General features: G+C 46.4%; 1 protein-coding gene across 2 annotated transcripts in view; it reads left to right on the top strand.

Moving 5' to 3' along the window:
- Positions 1-19151, top strand: part of Fstl4 (follistatin like 4) — a 411964-nt gene that overhangs the window by 139861 nt on the left and 252952 nt on the right. The window contains exon 3 of one of the 2 annotated variants that reach the window (XM_052197361.1): positions 4458-4470. The exons of the other annotated variant lie outside the window; for it this stretch is intronic. Coding sequence (XP_052053321.1) covers positions 4458-4470 — 13 coding nt within the window. The remainder of the gene's footprint in view (positions 1-4457; positions 4471-19151) is intronic. 2 annotated transcript variants of the gene reach the window in all.

The raw sequence follows: 19151 nt of genomic DNA, 5'->3' as shown, positions 1-19151 counted from the left end.
AGGGAGTCCTCCACAGGCTGGCCTCCACCCTCATGCAGGCTTTGCTCTGCTGTTTGGAGTTACTAGAAAGCAGGGCCTGTATGCACACACACTGGCAGGGTGGCTCGTGCACCAAGGCAGACTCATTCCCAAGCAAATTCTCTGAAGCAAGGGGAAGCTGATTATGCGGGACCACTCCAAATTCAATCTGCTGGTTATGTTATCACTGGAGCCCGTGATGGAAGCACTGCCCGATAATTCAGACTTGCCTATTACTTATTCTTTATCTAGAGGAAATAAAGAGAAACAATTACCTTGGTGTGACATTCTGCCATCTCTACAAAGCCACCTTGCACCCGAGACTTCGCCAGCAGCCGGAATAACGAGTTAAATGCTAAATATTTCATGGAGAGGAGTGGTGGGGCTATTGAAAATAAATTTAAAAGACCTTCATGTATTCTGGTCATATATCCCTGGCATAAAACTCCTCTAGAGATGAAATGGCTTTATGACAGGCGGGGCGATGAGAAGGCAGAGTGAGGGAGGTGGGGGAAAAGAATCTTGAGGAATCCTGCAACCTCGGGGTGACACGGCAGCGAGGAGCAGTGCTGGAAAGGCGTCTTGGAAGTAATTGAGGTTGGACTGTGACTGCAGAGCCCTTTTCAGTGATGAATTCTAAATTATGAATGATATCTTGTTATGTCCCCTTCGTGCCCACCTGTTGGCAGACTACTGGGAAAACCAATGCAGATGTTACTGTGCTAGACAAACTTCTCAGGGACCAGTCTAGAGCTTAGGCTCGGTGCTTAGCCTGAGAAACGTGGGACGTGGCTCCCAAATTCTTCCAGACATAAATGTCCAATTCACTGGATCCTGGATCCAACCAGGGCTGGATGTAAGTCTGTGAACCCTTGTGACAGGAACACGTTCTCTTTCCTTTTCTTACCATTGAGGACAGGCCATGGGACCCTAACCTGAGGAGGATGCTAGGGCCACAAGATGACATCAGCTGCTCAAGGAATGCAGGGACTGAAAAATCTTCCTATGGATGCTGACAATGTTCCAAAAGTTAAAATGAAAGGACTTGGGCTGGGGAAAGGGGTTCCATGGATAAAGCTTTTGCCACACAAGTACGAGGCTCAAGGTTTGGATCCCCAGAATTCATGTAAAATCTAGGCAGGTATGACAGTTGCCTATTATCCCAGCATTCAAGAGACAGAGATGGGGTCTCTGGGACAAGCTGGCTAGCTAGACTAGCCAAGTATATGAACTCTGGGTTTTTTGTTTTTGTTTTTCATTGTTGTTGGGATTTTTTATTTTTTGTTTTGTTTTGTTTTGTTTTGGGTTTTGTTTTTGACAGATCTTGCTTCCATAAAGCAGAAAGTGGGCATACAGTACATGTGATATCAGCTTCACGCGTATGTAAACACATGTGCATCCATACCCGCATGCACATGTGCCCACGCATGTACCTACACATGTGAAAACTTTCACACAAATTATAGGACTGGTTCAATCAGAGGATTAGTCAGCGCTACAGAGAAACTGCTGATGTTTACCACCTTTAAAGGAAATTGCTAAGAAAGGGGGAGGATAATTTAGCAGTAATCACAGTGTGCTGGCTCTTCGCACTGACCCTGGCATTCCCGGCTTTTGCTCACTGCATCAAGCATTCTTGGCAATTAAATGTGCTCGCCTTATTAATGCCAGGGCCAGGGAGCAGAAAATGAAGGGCCTTCATTGCAAATAGCTGCCTAATGTTGCACTGCCTGCCCAGAAGGGAAGCCACAGGCCTCTGCCTGTCCCCGTGCAGGCTGCCTTTGATGACAGCTGCAGAAGAGAATTATTGACACAGATGAGCAAAGCCTGACATTTTCTGCTGGTCTCTGCACTTTTCCGCCGCATACATAGGTGGAGCTGGGACACTCCTCCATATGAACCAAAGATGCATAGCCCTTCCCCACAGTCTGAGCCTGCCTACAGCGAGTGAGTGCTGTGTGTGCTACTGAGCCCTCAGTGAGCGCATGAGCCAGTCTCCTCTTGTCCTTCCCCTTGGTTACTGTGAGTTGAGTTGCTGGACATGGAGTAAGAAAATGATTTGGGGGCCAAAATGTGGACCATGGAAGGATCCTGAGACTGCCTGAGACCCTAGTTACCAGGAGAGCTACCTATGTGGAAGATGCCAAAGGAGGTACCACATTCCCCATTTCCCTGAAGACAAGGACCAGCTTTTTGCATTTCACTGATTCTAGGGCAGGAAGAGACTATAGCAGAAATTGAAGCAAGACCTACTGTCTGTTTTGTGTGTGTGTGTGTGTGTGTGTGTGTGTGTGTGTTTTACTGTGGTGGTTCTTTAAAAGGGTTCTTACCCTCTCCTTAGAGTAATAACACATAAGACATTTTATTTAAACATGTCTAGGGAAGAGCATTGCTCCAGTAGCTGACAACTGGCCCCACTTAACTCTTGACTCCATAACCACTCAGCAGCCACAATCAAGGCTGTCAAGGTGGCCTTACCCTACTAAGTATGCCTGATCAGAGCTGAGTCTGGACTTGCAGGGGCCATAAAAGGGACATCCCGCATGCAACAGGGAGCCACGGTGTCCACCTAAAACCAAAGGCTCAAGCCTCGCTCTGCCCTGCTAACGCTTTGCAGATGGGGCAGCGTGGAACTGCCTGCCTTGGAAGGCTGCCAAGCTTCTGACAGGCTTTGACGTGTCACCTCTACAGAGCACACCATTGATTTCTTTTTTCTTTTTAAATCAGAGTTTCTCCAATAGTCTCTGAAAACTGGAACCAGAGCCCTAGATGAGAGCATGTTGGACAGGCAAGGTTATCTTCTCTTGAGAGAAAATCGACAGCCACCCCCACAGGGAGGAGAAGTGTCTAAAGCAACTGGGAGAGGGAGGCCTGTCAGAACCTGACTTGGGTGGTGCACGCTGCAGAAGTCGTACGGCGTTTGCTGAGAAAGATCACAAGCAGGAGCTCTCCTGCCATGGCTCTTTATAGTTTTCTTTTGAATAAGAAGAGGGTGTAGAGACGGGATCTTACTGTATAGATGGTTGGCCTAGGCTGCATCTGTAGACAAGGCTGGTTTTAAACTCAGAGAGAGCTGCCTACCACTGTCTCCTGAGTCCTGGAGTTAAAGGCATGTGCTGACATACCCAGCTTCCCTACCGTAGCCCATGAGCACATATCCACATAAGGGGAACATTGCAGGGGGCGAGAAGGCAAGGGGACCTTCAGAGCCTGAGGGACCATGAGAAAAATCCCATCCCTGTTCCAGCTTCCTGATGTTCCTCTGTATTCACTGACTCAGATGCAATGGCCAAGTACTGCCTATTCTCTGGCCAGCATAGTCAGACCCGCCCATTACTGGTCTATTGGCCGATTCTAAAAGTCAAGCGCAGGACCTGAAAAGATGGCTTGGTAAGAAGGGCAGTCGCTGTTCTTGTAAGGTACTTGGTTTGGTTCTTAGCACCCACATGGTGGCGGCTCACAACCTTCTGTAAAAGCAGTTCCAGAGGAGGATCCAATGCTCTCTTCTGAGACACATGTGGCCCACAGATGTGCATGCCAGCAAAATGTAAGAAAGCAAAGCCAAGGACAACCAGGACCTGGAACTCAGTGCAAATAGTCAGACTCCCAGGCTATACCTAGAAATTTTGACTTCTGGGCAGATGAGTCAAATTTTGGAATTCTCTTTCCCTTTCTGAGCATTCTGTGGTCTGGTCCTGCATACTGCACTGTCCCAGAACACCTCTGGCTATCTCTTTAATCAGCACCTGCCCTCTTTTCCTGGTGGCCTCTCTTCCGTTTGTTTGTTCCAGACTAGAACTTTTTTTTTAATCTACTCTGCCTTTCCCAAAATAGCTTGTGTTTTGTTTGTTTGTTTATGCTTTTCAAATTTTCTGGAGCATACCCCTATTTTGAAAAAAACAAAATAGAATAACAACAACCAAAAAACAAACAAACAAACAAAAACCCACCATGCTTAGGAGCTCAAGTCACATCACTCGAATATCTAAAGATTTTTGTTCTGTCTTCACACTTTATTGACTGAACAAAGTAGCCCAGTGTTCTTCCTAATCAAGGTCACTCTGACACAGATGATGACCACCCGCTTGCCCAGGGTACATCCTGAATACTCATGTCACAGCCTGTCATCCCCCTGCGGTGTCAGAATAGAGACATTTTTGCTGCGCCCAATAATTATGAAACCAGACTCTCCCTTGTGTGGTTTCCAAAGTCACTGGATGAGGGCAGAAGACGGCATGGGAAAGGCCCTTGGCTTTTAACCAGCCCCAATCAGGAGTGACCCCAAATCCCATTGCCATCCTTACTTCTCTGGGTAGGTCACATGGCTCCATGCAAATACAGATGGAGCTGTAAGTCTCTAGGAGGAGAAAATGACACTCCAATGGTGTCATCTTTAAGCAAGCAGTGTCACTGATGGAGAGCCCAGGGCTGGGACCAAGGGATGACCTCTCAGTACAGGGCTCACTGTGTGAGCGTTAGGACCTGAGTTCTAATGCCCAGCACCCACATAAGAGGAGCACACAGGGCATGCGTCTGTAAGTCCAGAACTGGGGATAGGAGCAAAAGAGGTGTGTACTGGCCTGCTTATCCTTATGTGCAGATCGCAGACTATAGTGCATACGTGTGCAGATCGCAGACTATAGTGCATACGTGCATATATGTATATAGTAAGACGGGCTATGCTCTAAGTCTAGACCGGAGACCCAAGAGAGGATGGTATTAGGTAATGAGAAAGGGTGGGAGCAAGCACTCTATCTCAAAATTCAAGTGAATAGCCATCAAAGAAGACATCCAGTGTCAACCTCTGGTGTCCAGAGGCTTTCACACATAAGTACCCTCACTGGCACACATGCACAGACCCACATGTTCACAAGAAGGAGAGTGTGTGATGGTGTGTGTGTGTGTGTGTGTGTGTGTGTGTGTGTGTCCTGCACTGCCTCTTGTTCCTTATGGGTGGCCCATCGAGTTTCTTTGAAATGTATTAGAATCATTGTGACTTGATCCATTTAGGCTATCTGTAACATATCATGAATGATAGAAGTTTCTTCCTTGGACTAGAACTTCCTTGGCTAAAAGCAACTGCCACAAGCCTGATGTCCTTTGTCCAACTTGTGGACCCCACGTGGTAGAAGAAGAGAACTGACTTCGAGTGGTCCTCTGACCTCCGCATGCCATGTGCACGTGTCTGCACGCTCTCCTGCGTGTGCACACACGATCTAAATCAATTACAAAGAAAGACATTTACTTCCACTGGAGGCTAAGAAACGAGGTGCTGACAGATTGCGTGTCTGGTATACGTGGCATCTGCCCTCTGTGTCTTCCTTCGCATGGTGGAAGGGGTGAAGTATGTCTCTGGGGCATGTCGAATAAATGCATTGATTCTGCTCATGAGGTCTCTTCTTCTAACAACTGCAGCCACCCTGCCTCCAATCTTCTTTAAGGTTCATGAGTGTAACACCAGTGATTCACTCCTTCACCCCCATGCTTGCCCAGGCATGAGGATGTGGCACTTGCCTCTAACACAGAAACTCGATAATCAAGAAAAGTAATATTAAATGCAATGTTTTATAAATTAAAATTAATGCAAAAACTCCATGGTGAATGAACTAATTAATACCCTTGGTGTTGTGAAGTTCTGCAAGGACGTGTCTGGCTTTAAGGCTTTAGTGGTCATTCCATGTGTTTTCCTCCACCTAACTGTGCTTATCTGCCCTCATAGGAAAGGTAGGGGTGTGTGTGTGTGTGTGTGTGTGTTTCATATTGGCTTTCTGTCTTTCTGGAAATTTTAATTTCATTTAAAAAACACCCTGGAGCAGTACTTTTTCTCACATACTTTTTTTTCTCCAAAGCTTCTGCCTCCCAATATATTTTATTCTGTATTCTGGGAAATTCCTTTGGCTTTGTTGCTGAATCTGAGTACTGAACGCTGTAGGCCAGAAACCCATGTTTGAAAAGCACAGAATCAAGTGAGGTCACCCAAACTCAAAAGGAATGGAAGCACACGCTCACCCTTATGTGCAGATCCCAGACTACAGTGCATATGTGCACATATGTATACAGGTAAGACTGGCTACACTCTAAGTCTAGACAGGAGACCCAAGAGAGGACGGTATTAGGTGATGAGGAAGGGTGGGGGCAAACACAGATGTCACAGGGACATAAAAGAGGAAATGAGGAGATGTCATACCAACATCTAACACCATGTGCTGATTAGAGAAAAGAAAGAATTCATGCTTGGACTGAGGGGAAGGCTCAGCTGGTAGAGAGGTGCTTGTCACTGAAGGGCTGACGCCCCTGAGTTTGATCTCCAGAGCCTGAATGGGAGAAGAAGCTAACAATTCTTGAACGTTATCCCCTGACCTCCACTCCCGTGCTGTGGCTGGTACACACACACACACACACACACACACACACATGTACATGCACATGTACAGGCACACGTGCACACACACACAGGCACACATAATTAAGAAACAGTTCATGTTCGTGGTTTCTACACACTTACCATTCAAATTCTTACAGTTCTAGAATGTCATTTTTCTTCCTTATTCTGTCGTTATTGTATTTTGGGGATGTGAGGGTTGAGGTGGGCGCTCCAGGCTAGCTCTCCAGGGACAGGTAGCTGTCCTAAACTAGGGCTCTTGTCATTTTAAGACAGTCCTCCAAATTTGATCTAACTCACCAAGATGGAATTTGGAGGAGAAAGTGGGAAAACCGTATCTGCAGCAGCAGCACAAGCTCTAAGACAAGCTCCCTTTCACACTGTGGCCATTGAGGGGGCTTTGCTGGTTAGAGAGGGTCCGATGCCCTTGGTCCACCATGGCAAATGCCCCGGTGCCACTGTGATGGAAGTAACCAGCTGGCTTTTCCATCTCTCCATGCATGTCGCTGCTAAGAAGCTGTAAAGGGAAGCCTTGGAGTCTGCCCAGCCGCACACTTTTCTGTTCCTGAGATGTTCCTGCCCTTGACAGGACAGGAAAATTAGTCCATAAATTATGAGCCTAGAAGGAACCTGCCAGTCGCCTCCTGTGTGGTGTTGAGGTTGTCGCCTGTGAGCGCCCCATTCTGAAGGCAATTAGTCTAATTGCTTTTGTTATTCCAGAAAACAAATTAAGCCACCCAAGTGTTTCCAGGTAAGGGGAAAAAAAGTCTGTAATGTATAAGAAACATTTAAGGGGTGTTTAGCTCACAGCCAGCAGTCGGAGTAAACAGCCACAAAGCCATTGGAGGGACACCAGGACCTTTAGAGGTGAGCAGCTGCCTGGGTGGTGGGGGATCTGAGTGTGTGCCAGGCCCTGGAGGCCATTATACTCTTGTTCTTCCGTTTTCTCCCTGGCCAGCAAGGCCTGTTTATGGCTTCTGCCCCTGCCACCTACTTCACCACTGCCCTAGGGCAGGCCTACCTCAGTGGTCACAACAGTGGAACAGCCACACACCCCCCCCCCCAGCACATGTTGCCCTCCTTGCCTTCAAATCAGTCACCTTCCCTCAGCCACCATGAGAACTGCCAAAGGCAAAAGTGCCACAAATCAGACCCTTAATAGCTTTGGGGCTTCCTGTCAACTGAAGAAAGTACCTCTGTCGACAGCCTTGCTTCCTGTGCACAAGCTTTGGAGACCCCGCAGCTTCTTCCTGGGTTTGGTTGGTTTGTTGGTTGGTTGTTTTAGATGCTAGGGACAGAATCTGGGGATTACTCAATGCTCAGCGGGTACTTTTCCATTAAGTCACTCCCCAGGCTTTCTCTCATTTTCCCTGTGTGTGCTTTACACTTTTACACCTTTGTCCCAGAGAGTAGGGTCTGTGTGTGTGTGTGTGTGTGTGTGTGTGTGTGTGTGTGTTTGCTTGCTTCCTCCTTGCTCTCTAGACCAAGTGTACTGGCTTAGTGTCATCCGCCCTGACTACAGCAGGAAGAGCTTGGCCTTGGCCTTGGCAGCTTGGTACTTTCTCTTTGGCATCAGCACGGGGGCGTCCCTTGCATCCACTGAGCTCACCATTGCCCTGTGAGCAGCCCGAGTAGAAAGGCACCTGGCCTTGTTCGGTCTCCCCACCTGCCACGTCTGCCACAAGATGAGTTTAGTGGGCTCTAGATGGAAGGAGGGCTGGTCAGATAGACAGAAAAGTGAAAGTGTGACCAAGCGTTAGAGGCAAATGTTGTCCCAAGGAAACCATCCACTTCAGTTCAACTCCAAATTAGAAACTTCTTGGGTGGAGAGGTGGGGGTGTTGACTGTCAGGGCCTCTGTTGCCTACGTGCCCAGTGGGACTGTTCAGGGAGCAAGAGGTCACGGCGAGGAGCCGTTCTCAGAGCAGTAAACACTGTGAAGGAAGAGCCCTTGCTGTATCTCCATCCGCTCAGAAGGAAGGAATACCATAAACCAGCAATTCTCCTGTTCCCTACCAGGAATATCCCTGTCTTGCAAACACCTGTATGGGACTCCGGAAGTATGGTTGAAGGTGCCTCACAAGGTCTGGTCTCCAGGACAAACAAGCCTTTCATGGTGAGCCTACGTTACATGCCTGTAGGAAGATCTGGAGAAGCAGAGACAACCATTTTGTCAGTTTTCCTGGCACCCAGAGGGCAGAGCCAGGAGGTCTGTTTCATTACCAGGAGACCCAGGCCACCTGTCTTGAAATCTCAGGGGGTGGGGACATCTCTTGCTCCCATCCTGCTGAAATGACCCTTGGGGTGGGGTCTAGGAGCAGTGTTTGAAAGCACACCCCCTGGGCTTCCTGTTCCTCAGAAGCTTATCTCGCTGCCGGAGAGGGTCCAGTGCTACCCCAAGGACTGAGAACGGTAAACTCCAGTTTCAATTTGTTACATTCTCTTTACATTTTCGAGCCTGAGGCTTGGCCTCTTGGAAATTGTCCAGGGGCTCAGCTGCCTTCTGCTGTGATCTCAGCATCCTTAGCCTCCGGTCTTTGATCTGCATTTCCTGCTTCTGATGAAACACAACCTGCTCCTCATACCCTCAGAAAAATACAGCGCATCTTCAACCAGCCGCAGAATTAGTCAGAAATCCCGAGTGCCTCTTGGAATTTATTTTAGCCACCTGTGTCTGTGTGTGGCTCTGTCCGGCTGGGGATTAAGGCTTCTTTCTACACCTCAGACTGTGCAGTCCTTTCCCGTATGCCTGCCCAACCATGTCACCCAGACTGGACGATGCTTCCGGAGTCCCATCCTGTGCCCTTAGCTCATCGAACTCTGGGGAGAATCTGCCACCTTCTGTCTGCGACCCCGAGAGGTGCAAGCTTGTGTGAGGTGGGTAGGACGGGATGCCTTGCCCGCTCCCTTCTAGAGCAAGCAGTAGCTCTGAGCCAGCCCCACTGGTGATGCAGAGTTTGGAACACTGGTAAAGTTTTTACTTTGGTAAAAATAAGCAAAGAAAACACAAAACAAAAATACCCCAGCGACGTTTTTCAGACAATTTGAGCTCTGTAAGCATTAGGGCAGTTGGTGCTGGGTGGAGCATACTTTACCCAGTGTGTATTCTTTAACCAGGAAAGTCAACATATGCTTAGCAAAGAATGTTTTTTCATGGAGAAACAGCAGCATTGCAGTCAGTAACTCAGGCACCTTCACTGTTCCCCTCCCTGCACACGTGGTAGATTTCAGCTCAGACCACAAGATGGGTTCTGAGCTAATGGGTGGTGGTGGTGGGGTACATGGCTGAATGATCTAGAGATTTAAGTGAAATCCTTCTATGACCTAGATCTGTGTTGGGAAAAACAGATAAAATCACACCTCTTGACCTCTTCCTTCCTTTGGGTGACATGACAATGTGCACACACAAAACTATCTGGCACCCACTGCCACATGATAAGCAGTGGCCTCCATATTGGTTCCCTAGCTCTACATAGCCCATACCATGGATGCGACATGAGCACCTGGTCCGGTTGTCTGCAGGACTCTCTTAGGTGTGGACAAGCTGATTGGTTAGCATTGGAGTGCACCAGTAAACATACATGCAGACTCTGTGGTTGTCCACTTGGGATTGAATTCAACACAGAACAGGCTGGCTATCTGGCATATAAGTGCTCAGGGATGCTCTTGTACTCCAGATGAAGAAGTTGGATCTTGGTCTCACCAGCCTCCACCTACCTTTCTTGGTCCTTCCCATCCTCTAACCTGCTCATCTAGCTTTCTTCTGTTTCCCCATTTGCTGGTCAGAGACCTGGCCCATAGGACGGTGTCAGCCGTGCTCAGGACATCTTCCTTCTTCAGCTGATTGTTCTTGGAAATTCACAGCCACAGCCAAAGGGGCATCTCTAATGCCTCAGACAATTCTTTCTTTAAAAAAAAAATGCTGTATGTTTAAGTGTGTGTGTGTGTGTGTGTGTGTGTGTGTGTGTGTACACATGTGTGCTCGAATGCTTGAACATGCCAGGGTATGCATGTGGACGACAGAGGACAACTTGTAGGAATTTGTTCTCTCCTTACACCACATGGGTTCCAGGAATGGAACTCAATCCATCAGGCTTGGTGACAAGTGTCCTTTACCTGATCATCATCCTAACAGGCATTTCTAAGCCTGGTCAGGTTAACAGTCAAAATTAGTGGCCATTCCACCCACACTGGCTTTGTGCCCATTTCTTCTCCTCATTTACCCTCTGGAAATGGCATCTCCCATTTGAGTGTCTGCCTATGCTTACATCAGGATCCTCAACGCTGGCTGTTTGAACTTTAATCTTCATGGTGTTGTGGAAAACTCAGATTAGTGTTTATGTGAAAGTGCTGTACCAGGAGGCTGGGGAGGCAGGACAAGGGGAGAGAAGAGAGATGCTCTGAGTGACAGGCTGTTCCTAGATACTAGAAAGAAAAGCAGAGTATAGGTGCCAGGGGCAAATGGATGGCCAGTAGCTCAAGGTCATCCTCAGGAACTTAGTAAGTTCAAGGTTGGCCAGTGCTACACAAGATCGTCTCAAAATCAACCAACAGCAATAAAAAAGGTGGTGAAGGAGGTTTTATTCATATAGCCCCTGACTAAGGGAGAGAGACATTGGACTTCATCACAGGCCCAACAAGAACAAGTGGAGATTTATAGTTAATGTGCAGGGAAAGGGAAGTGTTAAGTTACTTCAAGGACCTTGGTCATTGATGAGGAGTAGGGAACTTTACTGGTCATCAAGAGTGAGGAAGAGAAACCTTACTGGCTTGCAAACCCGGGGTTTCTGAGTAAACTGGCTCGTTGGAATTCTTTGCTTAAAACACAAGACAGCAAGCCACGGTCAAGGTCCTGTAGAGACTAGGACTCAAAGAAGCTTAGCTAAATTTCAGTCAGGTCTTAGCATTTATCCACAGAGTGGACAGTGACCTGAGAGGCCTAGCACACCCTCCTTAGGACACTGGAATAGCTGCCGCTATAGTCATGGAGAAGGTAAGGTCCTCATACGGATTAAGGCAGTTGAATACCTAAGGCTGGAACAGCCCCAAAGTCTGCCCCAAGTGGCATCTGTCAGCCAAGCTTTCGGAAGATGCTTCTTCTTGGCTGCGTGTGAGCTCAGGGGCACCGAGGATCTCAGATCAGTGCTTCTGTCCCTGAGACCCACAGCTTGTCCCAGCCCAGATCTTAAGTACCTTGTCAGACCTGTTCCCCCCACTCAGATTGGCGCAGATGACTGGAAGAATCATTCCATGCATTGCTAAGTCCTAGGTAATATCCGATCTAAAGCTTGGGACTGCCATTGACATCAAGAACCTGGTTGCTTCTGTTCTACCATCCTCCATGGGATGACTTAACTCTCTCCACATGGCTCCTGCATTCACAGGCAACACACAAGCATGGCAGATCTTTCTCCGGTGGGTTTACATTTCATTATCCAGAATAGGATGCATGCCCTGTTCCAAAGCAGTCTTTGGCATCCCATTCTGGATCCCCTTACATCATACACTAAATCAAACACCTTCTCTCCTAGGTCACTTCTATCGGGTTTTTCATTTTTAAAAATCATGCAGAAGGCAAGGACACCATCCATGTCCCCTGTCCTTGCCAAGGAGCCTTGGTCTTCTGTTCTGTGATGTTTTTTTCCTACAAGGACAACAGTGAGTTTTTAGGAGTGTCTTTGACAATGGGCATGGAGTAAAATGATGGGGTGAAACAGTGTGTCCTCTGCCCATGCTACTTTAAGCTCACTTGAGTGGAGTACAAGTAGGGGCCACAGAGTTGACTGCTAATAGGCTAAAAATAAATGTCATGTCTTACATCTTTGAGTGAAAGGAAGGGGATGCCACGAACCAGAGGTTCTGGGTATATTTTCTAGATGTTCTCTAGGGCCTCAGAGAAGGGGCCCTAAGCTCCTAGGCTTTGCCCTCAAGAGCCACGTGTACACACCTGTTTTTATTGAGCACCTATCCTGACACCAAGCCTGGCCAACTTCTACCCCATGAAGGTTCTGTCTGCCATCAGAATATCAGGGCAGGAAGAGATGTCACAGAAACAGACATATGTCCCTGGCTTGCCTAATGAGGCTTCAGCATCAGTGATCTGGATCTACCTCTCCCCATCCATCTCCGCACCTCCCTGGCTAGTTCGCATGGTTGACTAGAACAGCTCAGATAGTCTTTCGAAGGAGGTGGCCTGCCTGCCATCTGAAACCCTCATTTGTTTCTCCTTTCATGGCTGGCAAAGACAGTTACGTCTCTGGCAGAGCCCATCCACTGAGCTGGCCTAGCCCTAGAGCTTGCCTCAGCTTCCTGAAAGCCAGAAGATTCCAAGGTGTGGTTGTGAAAATGTGTAAGCCTTTTCTCACTTGAGCACTGTGGGTCATTTGTTCTCTCGTTAAATGTGTCTCTATTGGAGTGGGAGTAGTATCTCAGATGAAGCAAATTTCTGAGGTGTATTGCCCAGGCTGGTCAAATGGCATAATAGTCATATATAAATGGTATGGAATTAGATAAAAATAGTGAATATGCACTGAGCACCAGACCCCTCCCCAAGAGTATTAGAGTGACTGGTATGTTTCTAGGAATCCAGACATGCCCAGTCCATCGGCATACAGAGCTAGCCTATACCACTTTAATTTGATTAGAGTTACTTTGGTAGCTTAACAGGTTTTTATTGGCTTAGATAGGGGATATAATCATCATTCACCCCAATATATTTCTGGGGCTGATTTGGAGGTGCAAACATTGATGAGCTCAAATTGGGAGATTACACTGGGGAGTCGGGTAATAGCAGAGAAAACTTTTGAAAATCCCGGTATATATGTAGGCATTGAATAAAGTCCCTTGCAAATGCCAGCCAAGAATTCCCAGCATTCCTGAAGAGCCACTTCTGAAGGCAATCAATCTGTTGTGACAAGCCAGGATGCATGGCAGGCCCTAATATTGCAATATGGAATTGAAACCCACACAAGTTATGGAAGTATCCTTCTAGATTGGAAATTGTAATAGCAGAGCGGCATGGACAGATGGGACTTGAGGAGGTGATTTGTGTAACCAGTCTGTAATTCACCACAGGGTTTGGTTCCCAGTAGTTTATCATGATGGAGTCACTTGGTCCTCTGAAAACAAAAATTCCTTTGTCTCCACGCAGAATACCTTTGAATGTGTTTTGATTTTTTTTTTTTTTTGCATTGGTATCCCAAATTTATTTACCCTTTACTGTTGAAAGAAACGAACTTTGAACATTGAATTAATCAGGGAAGCCTTCATTATAGCAAAAATAGCATCACAAAAGAGGGTTATCTCGGTTTCTTTTTATTTCCTGTGATAAAATACACAACTTAGGATTGTAGTAGGGAAGTCACAACAGCAGAAGCTTGGACAGATGGTCCCATAATCAAGACCCACAATCAAGAAGCGAAGAATGCCTTGCTCTGCTGGTTTGCTCCTTTTTATACAGCCCAAGATCCCGGTCCAGGGGATGATGCCACCTAGAGTAGGTGGGTTCTTTCCATGTCAATTAACCTTACCAAGTTAATACCCTCACAGGTATGCCCAGAGGCATCTCTCCTATGTGATTCTAGAGCTTACCCAATTGACAACTGAGAGGAACCACAAGGATGATGGTGGATTTCCCACCTAGACTAGAGTGACCTAAAGAACATAGACTTTCCTGAAGGAAGAGGAAGTTGACTTTATCACATGTAAGAGTGGGAAAGGGCCTGAGAGGGTTGGGTTCACACCCTTACTTATCATATAAAGAAAGTAGGATTCAGGGAGAGTGTTTGGCCCGAAGCTACACAGCCATCAAGTTATGACTAGAACCCAGACCCGCCCTCACCAGGGAGTCATGCCTACATTTCTAAAGAGACTGTCAAGCATGTTCAAGCAGTGCTGTGCCTCATTTAGTATCTGTTTTCTAGGTTCCTCATGAAATGTGCTTTTCTACATTTTATAAACAGATGTGAGGCTCAGGATTGGCAGATCCCTGGAGTCTACAGACAGAAGTAAGAGGCAGATGAGATTCTACAAAAACAAACAAACAAACAAAATAACCAGCAAGGCCAGACTAATCAAGATGGGAATGTGGGAGAGCTGGGTCTGAGGATATGGAGAACATGTGGCCCAACCAGGGAGGACCACTGAGATGGAGTCAGGAAGGTGCACTGTAGGCATGGGCAGTTTTGCCCTGTAGTTTTGTTGCTGCCCTGTAGGAAAAAGCATCATGGAACAGAAAACCAAGGCTCCTTGGCAGGGACATGGGAAACTGATGGTATCTTTGACTTCTACTTTTTTAAATGCTTTGACAAAACAAACAAACAAACAAAATAAAAAAACAAAAACTGACAGAAAAGGAGAAAAGGTAAGAAGAAACGGTGGCTGGGGTTATAGTACAGAACTTTTTTTTAATATATCTTGATAAATTAGGAAGCAGATATCTTGGGCAGCATGAGATCCAGGCTTTAACCTTACCCACTTTCCCAGAGACTTGTTTATTCCATCTAACCTGCTAAACATTGAACAGCTTCCCAAACAGTACCACAGCTGGGGACCAAGTGTCCAAATCCATAAGCCTACATGTAACCTAGCACTCTACCCCTGGCTCCCACAGACTCACGGCCACCCCACATTGTAATGTGTATTCAGTCCAACTTCAAAAATCCCAGTACTCCTAACAGTTTCAACACTGCTCAAAAATCCAAAGTTCAAAATCTCTTCTGAGACTCAAGACAAACTTTAAGCTGTGAACTCTGTAAAATTAAAAAAAAATTAAAAGTTTATATACTGATAGTATACAATGCTACAGAATAAATATACCCATCCCAATGGGAATAGGGAGGAACAAAGAAAGATTGAACCAAAGTAAGCCCTAATCCCAGCAGGTCAAAACCTAAACCCTATAGCTCTACGTCATCATCTAGGGCTTGTAGTAGCATCATCTGTGCCCGCAGGAGGCTGGGTAGCTATACTCTTTTGTAGCTTTGCTGCCTGTAGCAAACAGGGCATCTCTTCTAGACTAGCTCCACTAAGTGCCTACAGATTTTTCTGGATTGTTCCCTGCATTTCTAATGTGGTTTTGGTTTTGATTTTGGTTTTGGTATTGGTGTTGGTGTTGTTTTTTTGAGATAGGGCTTCTCTGTGTAATCCTGACTGTCCTGGAACTCATGCTGTAGACCAAACTGGCCTTAAATTTAAAGAGATCTGCTTGTCTTTGCCTCCCATGTATTGGGATTAAAGGTGTGTACCACCACTGCCTGGCCATTTCTAATATCTTAATGGTCTCTATTGAAACTTAGACCTTATATTTATACACTGGCCTCTCATGGCCTCTCTTCAGGGAATCTTATCGTTATAGATAGTACTTGACTTCAGCAGCTTTATTCTGGAACTTTGATATGAACCTCTGTGACCCTGTAATTCTTGCATTCCGGATGTCTGTGTAGACACTTCCCAGGTGGCTGTGTTCAGGCAGGGTTCCTGGATGTGTTCTTTATTTGGGCACTCTCTTTTCAATGACAGTTGTTGTCTTTTTAAATGAGTGTGTGTTGTTATACCCTGGAACTCTCAGTGGATGAGGTCTTGCACTTGATACTTTTCTTATTATCTTGGTGCAAAGTGCGAGAATTCTCTTTACGTTGCCAATCTGCTTAACAATTATAGTGGCTTTCCCTACAGTCAGCTTTTCTGCAACTTTAAATATTCTCAAGCTCCTTTCTTCCACAAACTGTACATTTTCTTCATATTTCTATTCTGCTTTTCTCAGTTCTCCCCCAGACACCATTGTCTAAATGCTGTGCTGTTTTAAATTTACGCCACCAAACAAACAAACATTGTCTCTTCTTTTTTGTTAAGCCGTGCTCAAAGAACATGGTAAGAACATCAAAGAACATGGTGAGAACATAGCCAGATCTTTTGCCAGAAGGTCATATGAATGGCTTCTAGCACAGTCCCTCACAGACAACTTGTCCTCACCTCCAAAACCTCATGAGCACAGACTCTCTGGTCTGTATTTATACTGGCATTCTAGTCTCCTGAATTCTCCCTAGAATAGTTCATAACACTCTCACATTTCTTCTACAAACAAGCTCTGAAGAGCTACAGGCCACTGAGTCAGAAATCTACTCCTGATACAAATTCTCTAACTTAGTTACATTTGTTTGTTTGTTTGGGGGACAGGGTTTCTCTGTATAGCCCTAGCTGTCCTGGAACTCACTCTGTAGACCTGGCTGGAACTTACTTTCATCATTTCTGTGCCAAATACCTGATAAAAGCAACTTAAGAGAGGAGAGGCTTATTTTTGTTTTACACATTAAGGGAGTCCAGTCCTTCATGACAAGGAAGGCACAGTGGATAGGAATCTACTCCATAGATGGTGTAACTCTAATTATGGCATCTAATTTGGTCCATCTTATTGAATCTCAGTGGATCAGGAAGCAACATCACAGGCTAGGATGAACACCAGGCTATAGCCCATCTTCCGGTGACTCACTTTTCCCACCTGCATATTCTAAAGGTTCCACAGTCTTGCCAAACATCACCACGAGGTGAGGAACAAATGTTTAAACACATCAGCCTGCACAACACATTTTACATTCAAACCGCAGAAACTTCTTCAATAAATGGGAGGGTGATTATTCAGAGGCACAGAGCTCATGATTCACGTGTGTGACACTCAGAGTACATTGAAGCTGAAATAAATAAAAGTCAGAGCCTTTTGCTCCATGGAGCCCAACCTGGCCTCCAGTGTGAACACTCAGGACTCAGGATGGAGAGGCGACCTTGAGTGACGGGGACTCACAGGGCTCTTGTCTTCCCTGTGTTCCTTTACCTCAGACTATACACTCCTTGAGGACATAGACTGTCTTTTGGTTTTCTTGTTTTTAATTCTCCAGATTCTCCAGCAGCTGTTTGGTCATATCCACTGAATGAAGTTACTCAATTTTAAGAGGGTTTCTGACAGCAAAAACATTTGGAAAAAATAACACTATGTAAAATTGGCACTTGAAATTCAATGCAAATGTCTCTTCAAAATCTATAATTTAGAGACCTAATCCTAATCGTGGCTCTTGGTATGAGAGTCGGCATGTCTACACGCAGCCTTTTCCAGGAATGGTGGGGTGGGGGTGGGGAGGACGGGGATGCTTGGCAGCTTCCCTACCCACCTGTGGAAGAAGAGCTGCCCTGGCTCCCAGGGTGATGGAAGCCGCAGATGCTCTTGAGAATAGTTTGTAGGTTTGCCTTGTTCCTCATTTTCAGCCTCATAATAAATGTACAAGCTCTTTGCTTTAGCCAGCCAGTACCCCCGCCACACACACACACAAAGGAGCCAATGGTGTGATCCTCACAGTTTCTGGAAACCCACTAACTGAAAGAACCCCTAGCCATCCAGCCCCATGTACCCACCACAGCTTGGATGCAGCTGGGGTCTCCTGGGGGAGGGGCGGGACAATGAACTAGTCTCAAAGGCTCAGCATCAGCATCACCCTGATGCCCACAGGCCCAAGAGCTGGGTGCCTCGCTTCCCCCAGCGGCACCCCTGCCTTCCCTCTAGAACATAGCATAGGAATCTATCACTCACTTCTGCCACCCTAGAGCTTTCTAGTGTGTCCCCTGTCCTCTTGAGAGGCCAGCCAAGTCACTGGGACTCAAACAACCCAAAGGCATCTTCCCTTTCCAACTTCCTTGGATTTCATAACTGTACCCTTAGGGATAGCAGCACTGATGGAGTCCTCACATCTGCAAGGTCCCTGTCATTGGTACATAGATAGCCGCCCTCTAGTGTTCGCCCTTAAAGCCATGTTGTTGCAGTAAATCTCCAACCCAAATATGCTGTGCTCCTAGACTGGGCAGATCTACCACTACCCTGCCATCTTCCCCATCCGTGAGACCCCTCAGGACTTTCGGTTTCTCCAGGCCACGTGCTCTGCCCCGCTCCTCTTTCCTTCCTCCTCCTCCTCCTCCGAAGTCCTCTCCCTCAATCCTTCTCTCCCAAACCTTCAGCTTCATCTTCCTCCCTTCCTCTGCCCATCGCCAGCTCTAACCTTCATTTTATAAATTAATGTGGGAAGGTTTACAGGAAATCACCTGAGTGCTGGCTCATTGCTTGTTTGCAACCCCTCACAGGAAAACAGAATTAAAATAAAATATGATAAGCCCCAGGGCTATCCGCAACACTATGTTATCCCATTCTACAGATGAGGCATAGCTCAGAGAGGACACTGGCTCGATGGAGACTCAGGAGTCCTCAGTCCATCTCCATTGGAGGGAATTCCCAGGAGCCTGTCCCCTGATTCTGACATACAAGCCATGTCATGAAACTGGGCCATTTCCATGACTAACTTCACTTTGGTGTGAAGACAAGTAGCAACCTGAAAGGCTGACCTATCCCCAAAAAGATGTCAATAGTGTCCCCTGCTCCTCTGGGGTGTGATTGACCAGGCTTGCACAGCTGAGGTTTCAGGCTTCCATTACCATTTGGCTAAGAACATAATCACTCTTTTTTATTAACACATAAATAACTTTTTTTTTCTCAAGCAGGCCCAAAGAAATGAAACATGGATGGTGATAATGTTTAAAATGTTTGCCTACTTCCTCTCTGAGGACATCAGATTAGCCCTTTCTGTGGGAGGAATATGTAATCTGAGGGAAGACAATATCAGCCTTTTGATCTTGCAATACATTTTTCATATCTTTGCCACAAAGGCTGATTATTATCGTGACATATTTAAACAATGACTGTCCCCTGTGCAGAA

This window comes from Apodemus sylvaticus, chromosome 10, assembly GCF_947179515.1.
Source record: "Apodemus sylvaticus chromosome 10, mApoSyl1.1, whole genome shotgun sequence".
NCBI classification, from domain to species: Eukaryota; Metazoa; Chordata; class Mammalia; order Rodentia; family Muridae; genus Apodemus; species Apodemus sylvaticus.
The sequence above is the reverse complement of the archived record's forward strand: the minus strand, read 5'-3'. Positions and strand labels throughout refer to the sequence as shown.